Source organism: Periophthalmus magnuspinnatus, chromosome 22 (genome assembly GCF_009829125.3).
Source record: "Periophthalmus magnuspinnatus isolate fPerMag1 chromosome 22, fPerMag1.2.pri, whole genome shotgun sequence".
NCBI classification, from domain to species: Eukaryota; Metazoa; Chordata; class Actinopteri; order Gobiiformes; family Gobiidae; genus Periophthalmus; species Periophthalmus magnuspinnatus.
Genome location: NC_047147.1, coordinates 15,522,346 through 15,541,485, shown reverse-complemented (window position 1 = coordinate 15,541,485; position 19,140 = coordinate 15,522,346). Strand labels below are relative to the sequence as shown.

At 39.6% G+C, this 19,140-nt stretch overlaps 3 protein-coding genes across 3 annotated transcripts; 2 read left to right on the top strand and 1 right to left on the bottom strand.

The window, feature by feature from the left end:
- Positions 1 to 18: 18 nt before the first annotated feature.
- mis18bp1 (MIS18 binding protein 1) lies at positions 19 to 5,557 on the top strand. The gene is made up of 16 exons (XM_055231014.1): positions 19 to 805; positions 1,013 to 1,150; positions 1,229 to 1,467; positions 1,569 to 1,642; positions 1,709 to 1,830; positions 1,902 to 1,992; positions 2,069 to 2,163; positions 2,239 to 2,399; positions 2,665 to 2,752; positions 2,831 to 3,488; positions 3,560 to 3,729; positions 3,959 to 4,092; positions 4,659 to 4,798; positions 4,977 to 5,061; positions 5,150 to 5,213; positions 5,291 to 5,557. Exons 1-16 carry the CDS (start codon positions 100 to 102, stop codon positions 5,383 to 5,385), a joined length of 3,060 nt encoding a protein of 1,019 aa, XP_055086989.1. The 5' UTR covers positions 19 to 99; the 3' UTR covers positions 5,386 to 5,557.
- A 607-nt stretch (positions 5,558 to 6,164) lies between these two features.
- On the top strand, positions 6,165 to 11,682 carry tpp1 (tripeptidyl peptidase I). Its single transcript, XM_033987662.2, has 13 exons — positions 6,165 to 6,221; positions 6,405 to 6,479; positions 6,939 to 7,078; positions 7,469 to 7,619; positions 7,963 to 8,084; positions 8,344 to 8,522; positions 8,951 to 9,149; positions 9,310 to 9,498; positions 10,256 to 10,325; positions 10,404 to 10,524; positions 10,587 to 10,748; positions 10,823 to 10,948; positions 11,231 to 11,682. Exons 1-13 carry the CDS (start codon positions 6,211 to 6,213, stop codon positions 11,366 to 11,368), a joined length of 1,683 nt encoding a protein of 560 aa, XP_033843553.1. The 5' UTR covers positions 6,165 to 6,210; the 3' UTR covers positions 11,369 to 11,682.
- Positions 11,683 to 11,725: 43 nt separating this feature from the next.
- Positions 11,726 to 14,320, bottom strand: yy1a (YY1 transcription factor a). Its single transcript, XM_033987663.2, has 5 exons — positions 13,724 to 14,320; positions 12,909 to 13,059; positions 12,745 to 12,805; positions 12,479 to 12,637; positions 11,726 to 12,403 (listed from the first exon to the last, which is right to left on the bottom strand). The coding sequence occupies exons 1-5, from the start codon at positions 14,202 to 14,204 to the stop codon at positions 12,221 to 12,223; spliced, it is 1,035 nt and encodes a 344-aa protein (XP_033843554.1). The 5' UTR covers positions 14,205 to 14,320; the 3' UTR covers positions 11,726 to 12,220.
- Between the last annotated feature and the right edge of the window lie 4,820 nt (positions 14,321 to 19,140).

Sequence of the window (19,140 nt, the reverse complement as noted above, 5' to 3'; positions counted from 1 at the left end):
TAGTCACGTGACCATGGTGAAAGGAAAATTTAAAAAATTGCGGGCAACCAGCCAGCAGCTTCGGTTAGCACTCAGAATGGAAACGGATAATACAAAAACATGGCGTCGTGTCACCAGCTTCAACATCATTTGAGAGCTCCTTATGAATCTCCTGCAAAGATCTTCGCTAAACTGAAATCGAAAGTACAGAGAGCAACCGTGAATGACTACTCCGAAGATGAATGCCAACCTACAGAGTTTCAAAGACTACTGTACACGCCAAAGAGAAGGACCGAGAGCCACGGCACGGACCAGCCTTGGGATTTCAACCAGCTCCAGAAGTTGGGGAACGGCGAGGTAACTGCGGTGACTCTTTCACCCATATCAAGTCCTCAAAAAAGCCACCACCATTATAGATCTGATTGTGATGTGATGCATTGTGCGGACACGGAACATGCTTTTAACCCCGTGTGCCTGCCAAGACGAAGACCATTCATGGAGTCCACCGCTGTATGCAACACCACGGCTCCACACACTCGCATGAATGGCTTTCACACGACAAAGACAGCTGATCACTTTGATCTTTGTGGACCTGAAGAGTTGGAGAACGCTGCCCCGCCTCACTTCATTTCTCCTCACTCTGTGTTTTCCCCGATGAGAAAGAGGCTGAGGAAAAGAAAATCGGACTGTCAACTTATCAATAATTCTAACAGCATGATATCGGATATGGACTATGCTCGTTATCCGGAAAAAGAAAGGAAAATCAGCTCACCGTACATCACAAGTACAAGGAATGTGGAGACATCAGCAGCACCTGGTCACAATGGTAAGTCACATCACATCAAAACTCAAGAATGACTAAGGCCTGTTATTTATTGTCTTTGAGAAAATATGTCAAATATCATTTGCAATGCTGGAGACTTGTGATAACAGTGGCTAAAGTAAGGGAAAATCATCCTATCGCCTGAAGTTTGGCAGATTGAATAAAACTGTAATCATAGATTCTGTCCTTTTATTTTTTGTGTATGTGCAGGATGTGCTGTTGAGACACTTTCTCATAATCTATTGACTCCTGCCAAGATGTTTGCTTACCTAAAAGAACGGGAGACCCAGAGAAACCAGTGTGATGTTAGACAAGTCACATCAAGCCCCAGACCAGAGGCTGACCAGGGTGAGCCTTTGGAGCTAACATTTTACTGAGGACCTACATTTTGACCTGATTTTAGCCGTCAATTATTTTTTACTATAGATATCCAAAGTGAAATGAGAGTGGGACTAGACTCTGCAGCTCCTAGCATCAGCAGACTGCAGAGTCCTGATTCTGGATCTTCTGATGATGATTTCCCTCATGGACCAGTGTCTGATGTGCCTCCACAGCCTGTCATGCTTGAAGATCCACTTGTGCTAAACTCACCACGATTTTCCATTCCTAAAACACAAACTGTGTACAGGTGTGCCAAGTGGCCTCACTGCACCACTTTCCCCAGTGTAAGTTTATCAGGCTGCAAATAATATCTTATAATGCAATATATTGCCTTGATGAGCTGCAGAATTTGTACTGATGTCCTTTCCCACTTTCTCTTTAAAAGGAGAATGTAATTCACCTAAGAAAGTGGTTCATTCGGGGAAGTCATAAAGGTCTTTTTGTAGATGGTATTCACAGGTAGAGTGAGCTTTATACTATTGCAAAAGATTAATTTTCGTGTTTCTAAAATGTTTTTCTTTTTAGGGAAAATAACATCCCGTGGAACAGTAACATAATCTTGGAGAGAGTATCCAGGTCTGTTTTAAAAACGATCTCTGGTAGGGTCTATATTTTAGTTGGCAAGATGGACTTGGATGCTCCTTCACGTAAGCCACAATCTGGTAGTCACACTATGAGCCAATATTACTTTTTTTGTAACTTAACCTATTCTTCACAGAATTTCCAAAGTGTTTTTTGAAAAGTTTTGTCAATGGCTTCCCCTCAAACTGGAAGGAACTTCATGAAAAATATTTGTCAGAGTCTGAGAGGTATGATGAGTAAAAATAACTTAATAATAAAATAGTAATTTTGAAAAGTGAGTTAATTTATATTATTTTCTTGTAGAAACTTGAAAAAAGGGACTGAGCCACAAAATGATAAAAGAAGCCAAAAATCAAAGACACCCAGGAACCAGTCACTGAAACAGCAGCCACAGACATGTGTGTATCCTAGAATCAGAGGATGATGTGTGCATTTACAGACCTTAAAACATGTACCTCTCTGTTCTGCCCCAGCTCCCACCTGTCTTTTCTCCTCTGCATCCAGCACCAAAGTGTCCCGCAGCGGCCGTGTCATCAAGCCACCTCTCAATTACTGGATGGGAGGACGAGTTATTCTGGATGCGCACATGAACGTCACTATTCATGACTGCTATGACACTACTGTCATTCAGCCTGTAAGGACTTCCCTCAATTTGTCTGATATATGATCAGGTATCACATTTGTATCTCATAGTGGAGCATTTGTAAAATGTTTTTTACTACTATACTATAGAATATGAAAATTTCATATTTCATATTGAATGCTTCATTATTATATTGAGTATTGTGTCTTGTGGGAAGTTAGTTGGGTATAGCTTGCCACAGATGGTAAATAGATAAGTTAAGTGTGACATAATGGAACATTATAATACATATATAAATAATATTTTTTTCTTTCAGGAGGTCAAAACCTCAGGCTCCACCAAGTCATTCCACTCTACAAAGCCTGATAAACAAACAGCCCTGGAGAAGGTTCCTTTGAACAATGGTAACAATCATTTGTCTATTTACTCTTAAGTCCTTAATAATAGTCTTAAACTTTTGTCAGTAACATGTTTTATTTTAGTGTGTGAGCAGCATGAGTTCATCACCAAACAAAAGCTCCAGAGAAAGGTCAAGGCCCCACAGCGCAAACCTCTTCAAAACAAAGGCTCTGTCCTCAAGAAGCCTCCAAGTCCTGAAAACACCAATGCGAACAGCCGTGTTACCAGATCCCGCCAAAACTGCCTGACTGCGGAGAAGACCAGTGAGAAACCAGAATCACAAGGATCTGAAAACTCAAACAAGAAGGTCATGAAAGCTAAGACCGCCAAATTCGACCAACGCTCTGCTTCCAGTCAACATTTGCCCCCAGGTGACCGCAGCACATCATCAAAATCACTAAACAATAAAGAGAAGATTTTTAATAAGACAAGGGACAAAAGCATGGACAGCAAGAGCCAGAGGAGTCTCCGCAGCAGGTCCACTCGCTCCAGCCATTCCTCCAACTCATCACTGGAAATAGAAATGAGCACACACAAACCGCAAACAAAATCAGTGCTAAAAACTCAGAGAAAACGGAGAATCAAAACACCTTCACCAAAAAACACACAAGTCAGCACAGAAATGGCTACACAAAAAACTGCACAGCCCAACAGGACACATAAAAAAAGCACTCATATTAAAGCGGTAACAGAACAGGATGAAGACAAGTGGACCAAGGAGGAACTGAGGAAGCTACATGAGTAAGACCTTCATACAGATTATTGTGTTGTGTCATTGTTTTATATATCCAAGCTAAATGTGTGTCTTTTAGAGCAGTGTCATGTCACCCAAAGCACATTGCTGGTTACTGGACAAAGGTGGCAATGATTGTTGGAACACGTTCTGCTGAGGAATGCTATAAACAACACACATCCATCAGAGCTGCCAAGACGCCTTTTAAACGTGAGCGGAAAACAAAGAAGGAATCATTAAAAGAGAAAGGTACTGCTACCCCAAAATTACGTTTTAATATTGGCCAGAGGTTCTGATAGCTATGGCTTCATGAATAGTCTAAAAAAGAACAGTGTTGTAAAAATGTGATGGTAAACTAATCTGCAAACATTTTATTTCAACATTCTAACTTACATCAAGATAAATGATAACAATTACAAAAACCTGGTGTCAGAATTAGCATTTGAGAGACAAATCTATTGTGAATTTATCTGTACAGCTAACCCAGTAATCTCTGCTCGTGTGGGAACATTGCGGAGGAAACGCCAGGTGCGTGACTACCTGGAAGCCATGCCCAAAGAAGACATGGATGATGTTTTTAGCTCTGCTTACATGCAGAGTAAACGATTTGAGGTGACTTCATTTAATTATAAAAATGACTACAGCGCCTGAGGGTTTCTTATTTGGTTCATCAGTCAGTAATGTCTTGGTTGACTAAAAGCTTTATTTGTAAGTTAGTGACAAGAAAGTTTTTCACCATTGTATTTCTCTCTGTTTGAATTACTATAATGTGTATTACTGCATAATCTCCTGTGATCTTGTAATTTTGTGAGGATCTGAGTCAGATACATGGTCCAGTCATAGAAATACTCTGTAGTTTTGAGTAGTAGTTGTTTTGGATGAGCAGCGAAACGTTTTCACTCTTACGATTTGTCCAGTTGACAGATTTAAAATTTGTCTTTTGCTGTTGATCAGACCTGGACGACTGAGGGTTTACACAGACATAGTTTTAAGAGCTACATCCTTTTTTGTCAGCTCATCTTTCTTTGGTGGATTGCTGCCCTACAGTATACAACAATGTAACTGTGTTAATTGTTTCACATAAAAGTATTATATTGACATAACATAATATATAAACCCCTGTAAATTTTGTATTTTTTATTATACTTTAAATAATCAGATGTTTCCTGCCTGTATAGATGTCATCTATGTGTACGAGTGATCATGACTTCTCCTTGTCGGACCCAGAGCCCCTGACCCCCAGGCCCACAGGGTTCCCTGAAGCCAAGACCCCCCAGTGCTTACACATCACCCCTGGCATGATGGGCTCCAGCAGCAGGTACTGGCTTGTCATTATGAGATTTTTTTAAATCTAACACAACTTTGAAATGTCACATGTAAGTATTGTCCAATCCAGGTTTCCAGTTTAAAAACATTTAACACTTATTCAAGTTGAAAGAAAGAAATGTATAGCACAATTCGCTCTAATAAATAAACTCTATTCTTCTCTTCATAAGGAACTATGATGACAAGTATGTGTTCCAACTTCAGAAGAGGATGAAAAATCATTACCAGTTTAATGTGGAAAAACATGCTAAAAAGGTAAATGCTGTGTATAGATTATACTTTCACATCTGCATTATTATTCAGTTTAGATTATACTGTACTTGACTTAACCTTATCTTTGAAGGGTAAGGCAAACTTCACTCCTACTGCGTCTGTGAAAAAAACTATGAGAAGATGCGGTAACACAGGTGAGGGAAACAGCATAGCCAAAATCAGCTCTGTCTTTAATTATCATTTTAGCTAATACTTGTTTCTTTTTGTTTAGAAAATGACACCTTTGTGGTATGGGAGATGTTTCCAGACAAAGAAACCCAGGCTGACAGTGATGAAGAGGAAGATTTTTACTTCTCAGAAAACTAGTAAAACTATGAAGATGGTACAATGTTCATGGACAGATTAAAGCATGTTCACATGGGCCAATAAGAATGAAAAAGCATTGTGAATAGTAAACGGTAAAATGTATCCCTATTCAAATGACAATTTTAAATGTCTAAATTCAATTTTTATGAATAAACAATTTTGATGAAATGGGACAAAAGTTTGAGTTACTAGTTTGTTCGATTTAGTATTTTCAATGGTTTACGTTACACTAATTCAAGAATATAAATATAAAAAAAGCTTGGATTCACGTTTTTTTATGGAACACAAACTTGCAAAAAGACTTAAACTGGTGGAAAGTTCAAAAGTAAAAGTACTGTGCTGTAGAACGTTTTACAGTGGAAGCTCACACTACATGCAGGTGTCTGTACCATACACTCAACTACATGTTTAAGGAAAGGTATTTTTACTTAAATTAAAAATAACAGAATGTTATCACTTAACTAAAATGTGTGAAATACTAGGCCTAATAGCACTGTTGTTGTTTTTTTTTTCTTTAATTTGCAGAATATTTTACTTGTGTAGATTTTTCTGATACTTTTACTGCAGTATTTGTTTTGCTCTCCTGTACTTTTACCTATTAAAAAATGTAGATTGCTTCTTCCTCCACTGAGCCCTACACAAGTGCTCGTGTATGACGGTCTTATTAATACAATATTTCCATGGGATACAGATTTTTAATAGATCCATGACATAGACAGGGCAAAGGATCACGTGGCTGCGTGTCATGTGACTGCCGCTTTTTTAAAATAGTCGGAGCACGCGCACAGTGAGACCAACAACAGAAGAGAACAGGAAAGAGAAATCATGAATCAACTGTAAGTCTCAGCCCTTGATCGGTTCTTACATGTTTCAGATTCACATTGTGGCTAAAGCTGATACTGATACAGCTTATTTTTGTATCACAAACCGGTTTTCTAGAATGGGTATTGCTAATGACCCGGCTAATACACACTTGTTGTAAACATGTGTGTGACCCTGTGACTTTGCTTTCTCCACAGGCTCAGTCCGGGTCTCTGCTGGTTGTGGGTCTCCTTGGTCTGCGGAGGTTTCCTGGAGTATGACCAGAATGTTTTGTAAGCTGGAAATGTTTTGTAAACCTGAACTGTTCTTGTATCATTTTTGTTCAGCGTGACCAAAACATAACTGATTGTTCAAAATTAGGCGATAACAATTCCCCTCGTGTTTTAAAAAGCTAAAAATGAAACTTAAAGATGCACTATGTAACATCTGCGGTGACGGGTCCGCCAGAAATCTTGTCTCTAAGTCAGGCCAAGTTACAGCCCAGATCTGTGAGGAGATGGCCCCACTCACTGGTAGTTCTCAGCAATAAAAAAACACATGTAACTGAATAAGCGCAAGATTATATGTTTGGTGCCATACTGTGGAACAATCCAGGCAAAGTAATGAAATACCAATGAGACAAGCAGGTGATAGACGTTATACCCAAAAGGTTCCATAGTGCACCTTTAAATAAAACTCATTATTGCATAGAATAGTGGAAGCTAAAGTAATTGTTTTCCTGTTTTTGTGAGGGTGCCACATGACTGGAGGGATGTGGGTCGGATCAGCCCTGAAGAGGAACTCAGACTGACCTTTGCCCTCAAGCAGCAGAATGTTGCAGATCTAGAGGACATTCTCATGAAGGTTTCGGACCCGGACTCCCCTCTCTATGGTACAGACTTTCCCTGAACAATTTAGAGTTCTTTCCATAGAGATGCCTTTATCAAAACAACGCATGAAAAAACAAAAACAAAAAAAAACAGATAAGCTCCTGGATCTCTACTGGTAAACATACCGTATGTATCACAGTATATTACAGTGTCACAGTAATTTTGAATGAATGCCAATTTTGCTATTTAGCATCTTAAAATCTCCATTAGTTTAACATTTGGCTAACCAAGCTTTATAGAATCTTTTGACAAAACAATGGAACATGGATAAAGAGAAAAGCTGTGAAACAACCGTTGAAACTGTCATCCTCTATTTATCCAATTTTAGAATTTGATTATGTTAAAATCACATAGTGTTTTCTTTAGATTTACATGGACCTTGTTCTCCACAGGCAAACACATGAGTTTGGAGGAGGTGTCCAGACTGGTGCGTCCATCCACAGTCACACAGAAAGAGGTTGGGAGCTGGCTCCAGAGTCATGGGATAAGAGACTGTTACACTGTCCACACAAAGGACTTTCTACAGTGCTCCATGAGCGCAGAGTAAGCACTTTTTAAAGACTAATATATGTTTCTGGCTCAGCACATTTATTCTCTCCTCTCTATGTCATGTCCTTGGCTTTTGATGAACTTTCTATGTTAGCTGAGGAATGTCTCATATGAAATGTAAGTGTGTGTCATGTGTGGTTTATGCTTATTTTCTGAAAGACTTGACACAACATTTACTTGAATAAAATGGATCTCTCCAAGTGAGTAGAAAAAAACCCTCTAGTATCATAGTGCTGAAAGTAAAACTAACCACAAAAGGGAAGTACATTTTGAAGATTTGCGGAGGTTCTTGCGGAGGTGTTTATCCACACAGTGATTGGTATGTTTGTGCACATAGGCAGGCGGAGAGGCTGCTTCCAGGGAGCAGGTTCCACCGATACATCAGTGAAAACCAGTCTGTGCTGAGGTCTTCCGCTCCATACTCTGTTCCTGACGAGGTTCATTCACATCTGGACTTTGGTACTATAATGATCCACTGATTACAATTTAGTGGTTGGAAGGCTTATCTAATGGTAATGGTGAATGTTTTTAATACATCATTAAGTTTACTTTTTTGCCCCTTGCTGGGAAATCTGTCTTTTGTATTTGACTGGGGTACAAGTTTTAAATACAGTTATACAATTTTGCATCTGCTCTTATTGTGCATGCCCAAAAAATGAAAAAATTACAGATATACATTTTCCAACAATATCCCAAGTACATTTTTATGCATTTACAGTTGGAGGAGTGCACCGATTCCCTCCCAAAGTGCAGGACATCACCCATAGTTCATCCCAGTCTAAGCGCTTTGAGGCTGGGCTGCACCTGGGAGTGACCCCTTCCATCCTCCGGCAGCGCTACAACCTGTCCAGCTCAGATGTGGGTGGGGCTCACAACAACAGCCAGGCAGTGGCACAGGTAAGAAAAGGGTTTTTTGTTTTGTTTTGGGTTTTTTTAGGCAATATTGTAATTTTCAACACAAAGTAATGGTATTTGTGGTTTTACACTAGTTCTGATAAAACTCAAGATAAAACTGTTCAGGAGAGGTCGACTTTTATCCAGTTATGTGATTTTATTTATTTTTATTTTTTTGTATTGATACTTGCTTAAATGAGTATCTACTTTAGTATCTGATTTTCTGTACTTTTGACAACCCTATATCACACATGTGCGTGCATGTTGGTTATTGTGAAATACAAATTCACATAGCAATCAGTGGTAACAAGCAAAGTCTGTAGTTGCAATATACACTGTAAACTAAGACACTCTATAGTCCATTGTTTATAATTCATCCATGGTGTTTATGCAATTGTTTGCAATTTTAATGTGAAATTTTCTTTGTTCAGTTTCTGGAGCAGTACTACCACCCTGCTGACCTGTCAGAGTTCATGAGCCTGTTTGGGGGGAGCTTCCAGCATCACTCAGTGGTGGAGCAAGTGGTGGGCACTCAGGGAGGGGGGAAGGCCGGGCTGGAGGCCAGTCTGGATGTGGAGTACATCATGAGCACAGGAGCCAACATCTCCACCTGGGTTTTCAGCAATGCAGGTTTGTAGTTTTCAAATTAAAATAAAAGGCTGTTGTAGTATAACGGCCATAAATTGGCTTTCATTTTAAGCCATAAAAAGGTCTGACTTTATGAGCTGCTAAGGTGGGGAGTGCTTGAATAAAAAAAAAAAGGTTTGATTGTGATTTTGTGTAATGACAGGGCGTCATGAATCTCAGGAACCCTTCCTGCAGTGGATGCTTCTGCTCAGTAACATGTCTGCTTTGCCTTGGGTCCACACCATCAGTTATGGAGATGATGAGGACAGTCTGTCCACTGCGTACATGACCCGCATCAACACAGAGTTTATGAAGGCAGGAGTCCGCGGTATCTCGCTGCTCTTCGCTTCTGGTCTGTTTAAATCTTTGATGATTAACATTTTTTTGAGTTCTGAACATTAACAGTGATCTTTCAGAGGGGGAACTAGGCATGTAAATAATACCGTCTATACTCAGCACATTGCCATAAAGATATTTTTTAATATAGCTGCAGTCACAAATGGCTGTGAGTTCACTATGTTCTACTTTCTGGAATGGAGGCAAAGTGGAACATAATGAGATTTCTAAAATGAAATTGGGACTAGCCTCAATAGCATAAAGGTACAAGTAATAATATCAGTGCCTCATAAAATAAAATTAAATTGATTTTATGATTTGCATTGATGCACAAATTTGACGTTTTAATGCAAAATCTTTTTTGTGTGTGTGTGTTTTACTGGTAATTGAATAATAGTTTAGTAATAGCTCAAATTAAATAAGACAAAAAAATGTACTTTCCCTTACTTGTGATAGAGGCACACACTAAATGGCATTTCTACACTGGAAATGAAAATAGCAGATTACTAAATACTAATTACTAAATTATTTGAATTTAATCTGATTTCAGTTGGTCATTGTAAAATTTGTATTATGATCAGCTTTCCTTTGGCTTCTCGGTGCTGCCATCCTGGAATTTTGAGCATTCTGATGATGGTGGATTTAAAATTTTGTGCATGACAAAATCGTCTTGTCATTTTGAATATAAATGCAAATATTTACTTGTATTCTTGAAGTATCAAAGTGGTGTCTTCTGTTCTGTATGTACAACTGTAAAAGCCTGTCATGTTCAGGTGACAGTGGAGCTGGCTGTCGACACATGGGAAAAGAAAATGCATTCAGACCCAGTTTTCCTGCATCAAGGTATATCTGTTTCTTCATTTGTTTTACACAATAGAATCAATATGTTGGAATGACAGAAACTGCTGTTTTTCTTCTCAGCCCCTACGTAAGCACAGTTGGGGGAACATCGTTCAAGAACCCATTTAAATTGTCAGAAGAGGTTACAGATTACATTAGTGGTGGAGGTTTTAGTAATGTTTTCAAGATGCCCGATTATCAGGTAATGAGAATGTGCATGTTTCGATTTGACTCTGTTCATTTAAACCAAAACAATGTGTTTAGGCCAGTGCAGTTGAAACATATCTAAGAACAGCAGCCTCAGCACTCCCTCCTCAATCTTACTATAGCCCCACTGGAAGGGCATATCCCGACATATCTGCTCTGTCTGATAACTATTGGGTGGTGACCAACAGGATTCCAATACCCTGGGTTTCTGGGACTTCGGTAATTAAATTAATTTCATCCTTATTTCACCCTTAAGAATATTGTGTGTGAATATTGCGTTCTCTCTCCTTCAGGCCTCTACCCCTGTCGTAGGAGGCATGCTGTCTCTCATTAATGATCAGAGACTTCTAAAAGATCTTCCAGTTTTGGGTTTTCTTAACCCTCGTCTCTACAAGCTCCAAGGATTGGGCCTCTTTGATGTAAGTAAATCAGTTTAGGATGCCTTTCTCTTTTAATGTTGATTTTGTTGATTTTATGATGATTATTTGTGATTATTTATGTTTGATTTGTGTGATTTTAATGTCTTTCTTATTCTGTAAAGCACTTTGAAATTACCTTGTGTACGAATTGTGCTATACAAATAAACTTGCCTTGCCTTGCCTTAATATTTTAAGGTGCAGGTGTGTAACACAAGCTCTTATCCATGTATGTGGAAAACCATCTTCCTGCTTGGCCTCAGACTGAGAATTATTTTCTTCTAGGTAACTGACGGCTGTCACCTGAGTTGCCTGGATGAGAAAGTCCAGGGGAAGGGCTTCTGTGCTGCTCCATCCTGGGACCCTGTAACTGGCTGGGGGACGCCCAACTACCCTGAACTACTGACTCTTCTCTTGAACTGATTACCAAATCCATAAGACAATTGAATGAGTTTCAGCAAAATGCTGACAAGTTAGATTGTGTTTTTCCTGTGCAGAGGCTGGGACTTGGGTAAATGGATGAATTATGCAAATTCTTAACTATAAATGGCTTATGCTTTTTACTTTCACCTGGGTTTTTAGCCTTATAAATTACTTATGCATAATTTTTTATGACCTGTTTTAAATTTGTTCCTGATTTTATGAACTCAAATGCACTGAAAGGTTGGTGTCTTTGCATTTCCACTGATTTGTTATTTTTATGGTACCAGAAATAAAAGACACTACCAAAAAGTTTCAAAAGTTCAGTGAGTTTCATGAAGCATAAAAGCACCTCAAGCATAAGGGGAAAATATTTTTTATTACTATGGAAAAAAATCACATGGCGATTATTAACATGATTTAGATACAGCATTGTACAAAAAACTAACCACCCTGTTCAGCAGAAACACAAGAGAAATCTCAAACCTCTTCAAAGAGAAGCTACTCAAATAATGACTACATAAGCACAATCAGTGTACAATATGCACACTGGAAAAGTACAAAAGTGAAAATATCATTGCTGAGGATCAATGCAACTTGACTTATAAAATGTGAGATAGTATAAATAAGTATAGGTGCCAATCCTTGAGGTCTTCAGCAGAAGAAACTTTTTTTTTTTTTTAACCCAGGTAGTGCCAAACACAGAGGAAACCTGAGGGTGAGGGTTCCACAGCCCATCAAACTTACTGTACATAAAAATGTCTGAGGAAAGGATTATCTCTCAGTTTTGAGTGCAGACTCTAGGGGAGGGGGGGGCTGTCCACTAGTGCCCGCTCAGCCTGTGCTCTGCAGCAGTCACTGGTTGTTCTTGGCTTTGGCATGTGTCAGGATGTGTGACTTCAGATTTGTCGACTGTGCAAACTTTTTGTTGCAGCCGTCGAAGGGGCACACATATGGCCGATCTCCAGTGTGGATACGAACATGAGTACGCAAATTAAAGTCCAATGAAAATCTCTTACCACAGCCTTCAAATGTGCACTGTAAACAGAAGATGCAGGATAAGTTCACACATTTCAAAGATTATTACTAGGTCCCACATGGGCAAAACCCCACCTGGAAAGGCTTCTCTCCTGTATGTACAAGCTGGTGCCTCTTCAGTTTGGAACTCTCCACAAATGCTTTCCCACACTCTGCACACACATGTACCCGAGGCCCGTGGGTGTGCAAGTGCTTTCTCATTGCAGAGTTGTCCCTGAACATTTTAGAACATCCCTGGGCAATAAAAAATACTGTTAATATTTATTTTTAACAACTATCTAAAAAAAAAAGTGTGTGCATTGCAGGAAGCTGTTGACCTGCAATTGTATATTTATGCTCACTTTGTGTGGACATGCTATTGTCCTGGGAGAGTCATCTTCTTTTACTTTTCTGGGCTTCATTCTGGAAAAAAAGTGAATGTATATACACACAATAAAAACACAATTGTAGAGTGCCAAACTATTTTCTTCAAACAAACTTAATCTAGAGGTGGAAAGTCACTCACCGTGCAAACTCTGCCAGCTGTTTGGGGTCAGACAGGTCGATGCCTGGGATGCCCCCAGGTGGGAGCTTCTTTCCAGTCATGTATTCAGAATAATCCGGAGGAGAGTTTTCACCTGAGATTTGTTCCTCATGGTCAATATCTTTTTTGTCATCTGAGACAATAAACACAAAAACGTAATAAGGTTGTGTTCACACAAGGTAATCAAATTCCAACAGGCGATATAATTTGCATATGTTCTACTTGTGGCTTTTAAAATATAATAATATATTAAATAATATAATAAAGCAAGGCACTCTGTAACCACCAATGATCAAATTATCAGCCAAATGGCAAATGGATATGTGTAGTACAAAAACAATTTTGCTAAACAATAATAAATACGTGTGTATACTTAATTACTACACAAGTGAAAGCGCTGGAAAATATTAAGTACTTTTCCACCACTGATATTCTGTAAAGCCCAGGCGACACCACACACAGCCCGACGCCCCGCCCCGCCGCCGGCCTGAACTGCGCCACAGCGGCCTAGCGGAGCCCACTCGCTCCCACTCTCGCCGCCATGTTCGTCGGCCAAATAAACGCCATTTTTTCGGGCCGCCATACTTTCTAGACCGGGAAAATATGGCGGCGCCCATTGACACATAAAACATGGCTTCCCATAAAAACAAAAACATTTCAAGTGAAGTTAAGTGCCTCAAAGTTGTGAAATAGTTCAGACTTTGGCGGAGCAGCAGGCCTCCGCGGGGCCTAGTCACAAGGTTCACATGCTAAGAACAAAGCGACATGCTAACTCAGCTCATAGGAACTGAACTTACCAGATGCCCACATAGTTACGGAGAACTCCCCCTCCAAAGTCTTTATTTGAACCTGTTTCTGCTCCCATTTTCTCCCCATCTCCCCTGCACTGAAGTAGCTCTTTTTGCCTCCTTTCTTGCTTCCTCCAGCCTTCTTCGTCCTGCCTGACGAAGAGCTTTTTCCGGGAATAGTAACCAGAGTGTGTTCGATATAGTCCTCGTCCGCAGGGACAGGGATGAGTATTTGTTCTTCATATCCATCGTCTGTGTGCAGTTCGGAGTCGTCCTCGCCCACCACCTCCTCTCTCGTCTGCACCAGAATCACTTCTTGGTGCGGGTGAATGGAGTGCGGGTCGTCCGTGTCAAGGGGCTGTAAGGCGATCATAGGCTGGTGCTCGTCTGTGTCTATGGTTTCTACCTCTATTTCATGAAGTTCTACTATCTCCGCCGGCATGTCCGAGCCGTCCGTCTCTATATACAGCGTATCCCCCGAAGCCATCATGGGTCCTGTTCTTATTTTTACAATTTAAAACAATTTCTCCACTTCGCTTGCCTTCCTGTTCCCTCAGCGGTCCTCCTCCCTCTCCAAAAACTCCACACACAAGTCTCGCCGCCGCTATGCTCCAATTATCAAGTCTCGCGAGATATCATTTCTGACACTCTAGACTAGATTGATGAAAATTTTGATTTAGCGTTGAACGACAATGGCCTGCCTCTACACCTCAGCTGGGTTATTACTTACAGATGTTGTGATGTAGGCTTATGTTTTTTTTAATCAAATTTTAGGGAATCAGGTGCGTCACAGAAAGATGGATGTCCTTTGGCCTCATCCCTATGAACGATGTCCATGAACAGTAGGCTGAATGTGGGAGTTTTCTCAAAACCATGTCACATAATTCAAAATGGTCATCAAACAGCTATACACCATGACAGCTTTACCTAACAACAGGAAGCAGATGACTACTGGAGAAACCAGGGCTTTCAAAGGCATAAATATAAACATTCAGTATGCCAACACAGGCCTCATGCTGATGTAAAGTATCTAATTATCTAAGTATCTGGTACTGAGCAATTTCCAGACTACACTCTATGGGCTGACAGAAATAAAGATGATTTTGTCAGAGCCCTAATGAGAATGTACCCAGCACGAGTTGACTCAAAATCATAAAAAAAATAAATATCCAAAACCAGGTGAGAATCCTGCTGAGTTCCTTAGAAGGGTTCAACAACATTGGGTTGATGTGAAGGGTAGCAACCCCCGAACTTCAGCAGACCCAGGCACCATGCTGCTTTTTAAATCCATGGTGCCTGAGTCTCTTACCCCCTGTGGTTAAACTCAAACTCACTGAAATAGATCTGGATACAATGCCCCGTCATCAATGGGAAGCAGATATTATTTACCGCATGAGAAGTTACAGTGCCAAAACTAGCAGTTAGGAGAGTGAGCTGCAGAAGCTGCGGGCCCAGGTCCTTAGGATACAAATACAACTAATTTGTAATATATAAAAAGAAAAAGAGAAGGTAAAGCCTCAGATGCCACAATCTGGCTCCCCTGTTTCAGATGTACAGGCCCCTCAGTTTAACCATGGTACATTCAAGCAAACCAGAAGATGCAGACATGTTGGAAACAGTTGCAACATGGGTTGAGGCCTGTTACCAGTAGCCAGTGTTTGAGATGTGGACTTTTTGGACATTGGGCTAGAAACTACGACCTGATGCGGCAACAGACATGGTACCGGGGCAACCACAATAGTTCCAACTACCAGAATACACAACATCCACCTCAATAACAAATGCAGCAGCTTCAAAGGGGGCACAACTGCACAACTATACCATCATGCTCCTGGAGGACACCAGATGCCACAATAGGGAGGCCCAGGGTGTTCACCTGAAGTGTCAGGACTGAGTGAACCATTATTAACATGTACAGTTGGAGGCAGTGGACGTACTCTTCAATATCACCAGTACCTCTCTCAACAAACACCACCTCAGTAATGGGCATCTCAGGTAGACCTGAACGTCTCCATTTTCAGAACCCCTGAAATCTGATTTTTATCATGAACTCCTGTATTCTCCACACTGCCCATTGAACTTAATACTCAGAGGCATTTTGAAGGGACTGTTGTGATTTCCTGAACACTCACTAAAACAGATTAGAACCCGATTCAGCCTGACTTATTTCTTAATCATGACTGTGACATTGCCTGGGTGCAGTGTCACAGTCATGATTAAGAATGACTGTCATGAAAGTCTCAAAGAGACACCACATTGATTTTATTTTTGTCTGCCATAGTGATTGTTCCGCCCATTTTCTGGTACTTTGAATCAGGCCATAATGGGACCAATAGTAGGACCAAAAGAAGTGTTGATTTCCTGTTATCATTGTTATGGAATGACACTATTTTTTTTTTAAATTTCTGACTAAGAAGGGCAGTATTGCTAAAAAATGTTAGTACTGTAACAACAACTGCTATTCTTATACTGAATAGCTTCACATACTCAAAACTGTTCTGTTTAGCTGTGCATACGACTGAAAGGTTTTTATTCTGCACTCTTCTCCTTTAATGGTAATTTTATGATGACAAAAGAAACATGGACTGATGGACTTTTATTAGACATAGTAAAGTGACAGGAAAGTATTTGAGAAGTGACAGGAAAGTTTTTTGTAAAGTAATGGGAAAGTTCTTAAACTGAGCAAGACAGTGTTTAAAGAGTGCGAGAGAGAGTTTTAAAGGGTGCAAACGAGTGGGTGAGAGAGTTGCAGATTGGGTGATTACACTGGGTTACAAAAAAAACATTTTTGAAAGTTGTCTATGTTTTTTCAACTGAATGAGGACCATTTTGCACCGCTGAATCCAAAAATGATACCCATTTTTCTCAGTCAGGTCAGGTTTTTATGCTAATTTGATTTAGAAAAATCCGATCTTCTGACTAAATTGATTACAATTTTGTGACATTATCAGTTGATTTTCTTTAATATTTCTCATCCAAAAAATGTTTTAGGAGATAAAAAATAGTTTTCCAACAGAATGTTTTAATTAAATGTTACGTTATGTTAATTGATAAAGGTAAGTACATGTAAATTAGAACGTTACGTTATCATTGTGCAAAATTCAGGACATGAACTTCTGTTTTTATGAACCCCTTGAATGCTCAGCAGCAGGGATGTCTCTCTTCAGAGTCCAACATTAATCAGCCATCATGACTGCATCCCAGCGTCCCTGATACCTGGTCTCCGTCTCTTTTATGTCCTGATGGAATCTCTCCACCTGCTCATCACTCAGTGATCCCAGATTCTCAGGAAACCTGAACATTTAGCTCCTTTTGGGAAAAAGGATGTGGAGCATCATCATTAAAACCACACTGGAGGAATCTTTGTCACTGATGTCAGGAACTTCTACAAAGACAGGTACTGGAATTTCATCTCAGTGAGCTATAGGACGACGTGCTGATTCACGGTCAGGATACTTGAGGCTGCTTCGGTTCTTTCTGTTGATCCCAGTCACATCAATAGCCCAGAAGTAGCTATTGATGTCGGCTCCCTCCAAACCATGGGAATTCCAAACTTCAGGCAACTCTTCTTGCCTTTAGTCCACTGACGCAGATACTCGGTGCATGACTTGCATGCCATGTGTGGCGCCCAAGCTTCATCTTGGTCACCAAGTTTAATACCAAAATAAGCATGGTAAGCACGCTTTATGAAACTTGTGACTTGATTTCTGTTAGGAACATTGGTGTATTCACCACAGATGTAGCAGAATATGTCAGGCTTATTTTTGCAAGATCTTCTAGTCGAAGCCATTTCATTCACTTGCAATATAAAAAAAACAATTAGTCATAAGTTGGCACATGCAAAATCTTCAGAATTTGTTTATAGCGAGAAATATAACAGACTTTTTCAAAATATGACGTGAAAATACTCATACATGTAAACAAAATCGTCCAAAAACAAACATGTAGCTTAGTTCAGAACGTTGACCTGATTGAGCAAAACCAATGTGATTTTTGGATTCAGCACATCAAAATTATCCTAAATCAGCTAAAAAATCTTAGACAATAAATTTAGTGTTGACCAGCATTATTTATGTTTTGATTTGTGTGATTTTAATGTCTTTCTTATTCTGTAAAGCACTTTAAATTACCTTGTGTACGAATTGTGCTATACAAATAAACTTGCCTTGCCTTCACATGCTTCAGTTTAATAGAGTTATGAATTGTATGTTTGCTTAGTGCAGTCATGTATGAGTAGTTTATGGTGAGAGAGTTATAAAGTATCCAGATTACAGTGGATAATCTGTACATGACGTGCTTAGTCTACTCATGGATGTGTATGCTTTAGTTTTAATCCTTAGCATTTTATTTTTATTTTGGATTTATATTTAGATGGTTTCGGACTTTATGTGATGGTTTTTTTTTTTTTTTTTTTTTTTTTTTTTTTTTTTTTTTGTTCACACCATGTGGTTTGATGTGAAATGCGGAAATAGTGAAGTATCTACATTTAGCAGTTTGCACTACTTTAAACCTGTACCTTGATGAACTAATGCTAAAGTTCATAACAGGTAAATACCAGTAAAATGCAGACACATAGAGCATAGAGCTGTTTAATGCAGCTCTATGCTCAAAAGACACTGTTCACTAAACCCTCCTAATGGGCATGTTCTTTCAGTGACAGGTGGATTCAACCACTCACAGTGAAGTGTGAACTCTCAGGAACAGCAGATGCTTTGGTTGACCTCTAAAGGAATTATAAATATATGCCTATTAACTGTACGAAAAATCTAAGTAAAGATACGGGCTGTAAAACCTGTTACGTGAACATTTTGGCATATCACACCCCTATTTACTCTGCCCTCAGAAGTTGACTTGTGGTTATAGATTAGCTGCGATGTGATGCATTAGGCTATGAAACATTGCATTTATGATGGTTTATTATTCTATTTTATTTCATTCCTATTTCTAAACATAGATAGATGCTGCTATACAATTCCTTGTGTTTGAAAGTAATTCTCTTGACTTTTTCTGTGGATAAATACTGGTTTCCTTAAGTGCATGATAACAGTTTCATACTTTTGGCTATAGCCTATTATCTCTAGGCTATTATAACATTTACATGTTTTGTGTTGACTAATAGCCTCTCAAAACATCCCTAGATTCCAAAACTAGTAACAAATTCACTCCCACTTTACCCACCTAATCAGTTTTGCCTTGAAACAATTGTCCTACAGTGGGCAATTATCAGGCCTATTAATAGTCTTTAATGCGTGCAGGACTTATTGTCATATAATGTTTAGCTTCGTCTCCTGTGTGGTTTCAAACCCTTTGAGGACGCTGACAGCAGAAGGCTGCAGTGCGCTCTGGTACGCGCTCTGACCCTCTGTGGATTGGACAGTCAACTAATTGGGGGCCCTCTGGTGGCTGTGGTGTCCTGATCTGCCCGA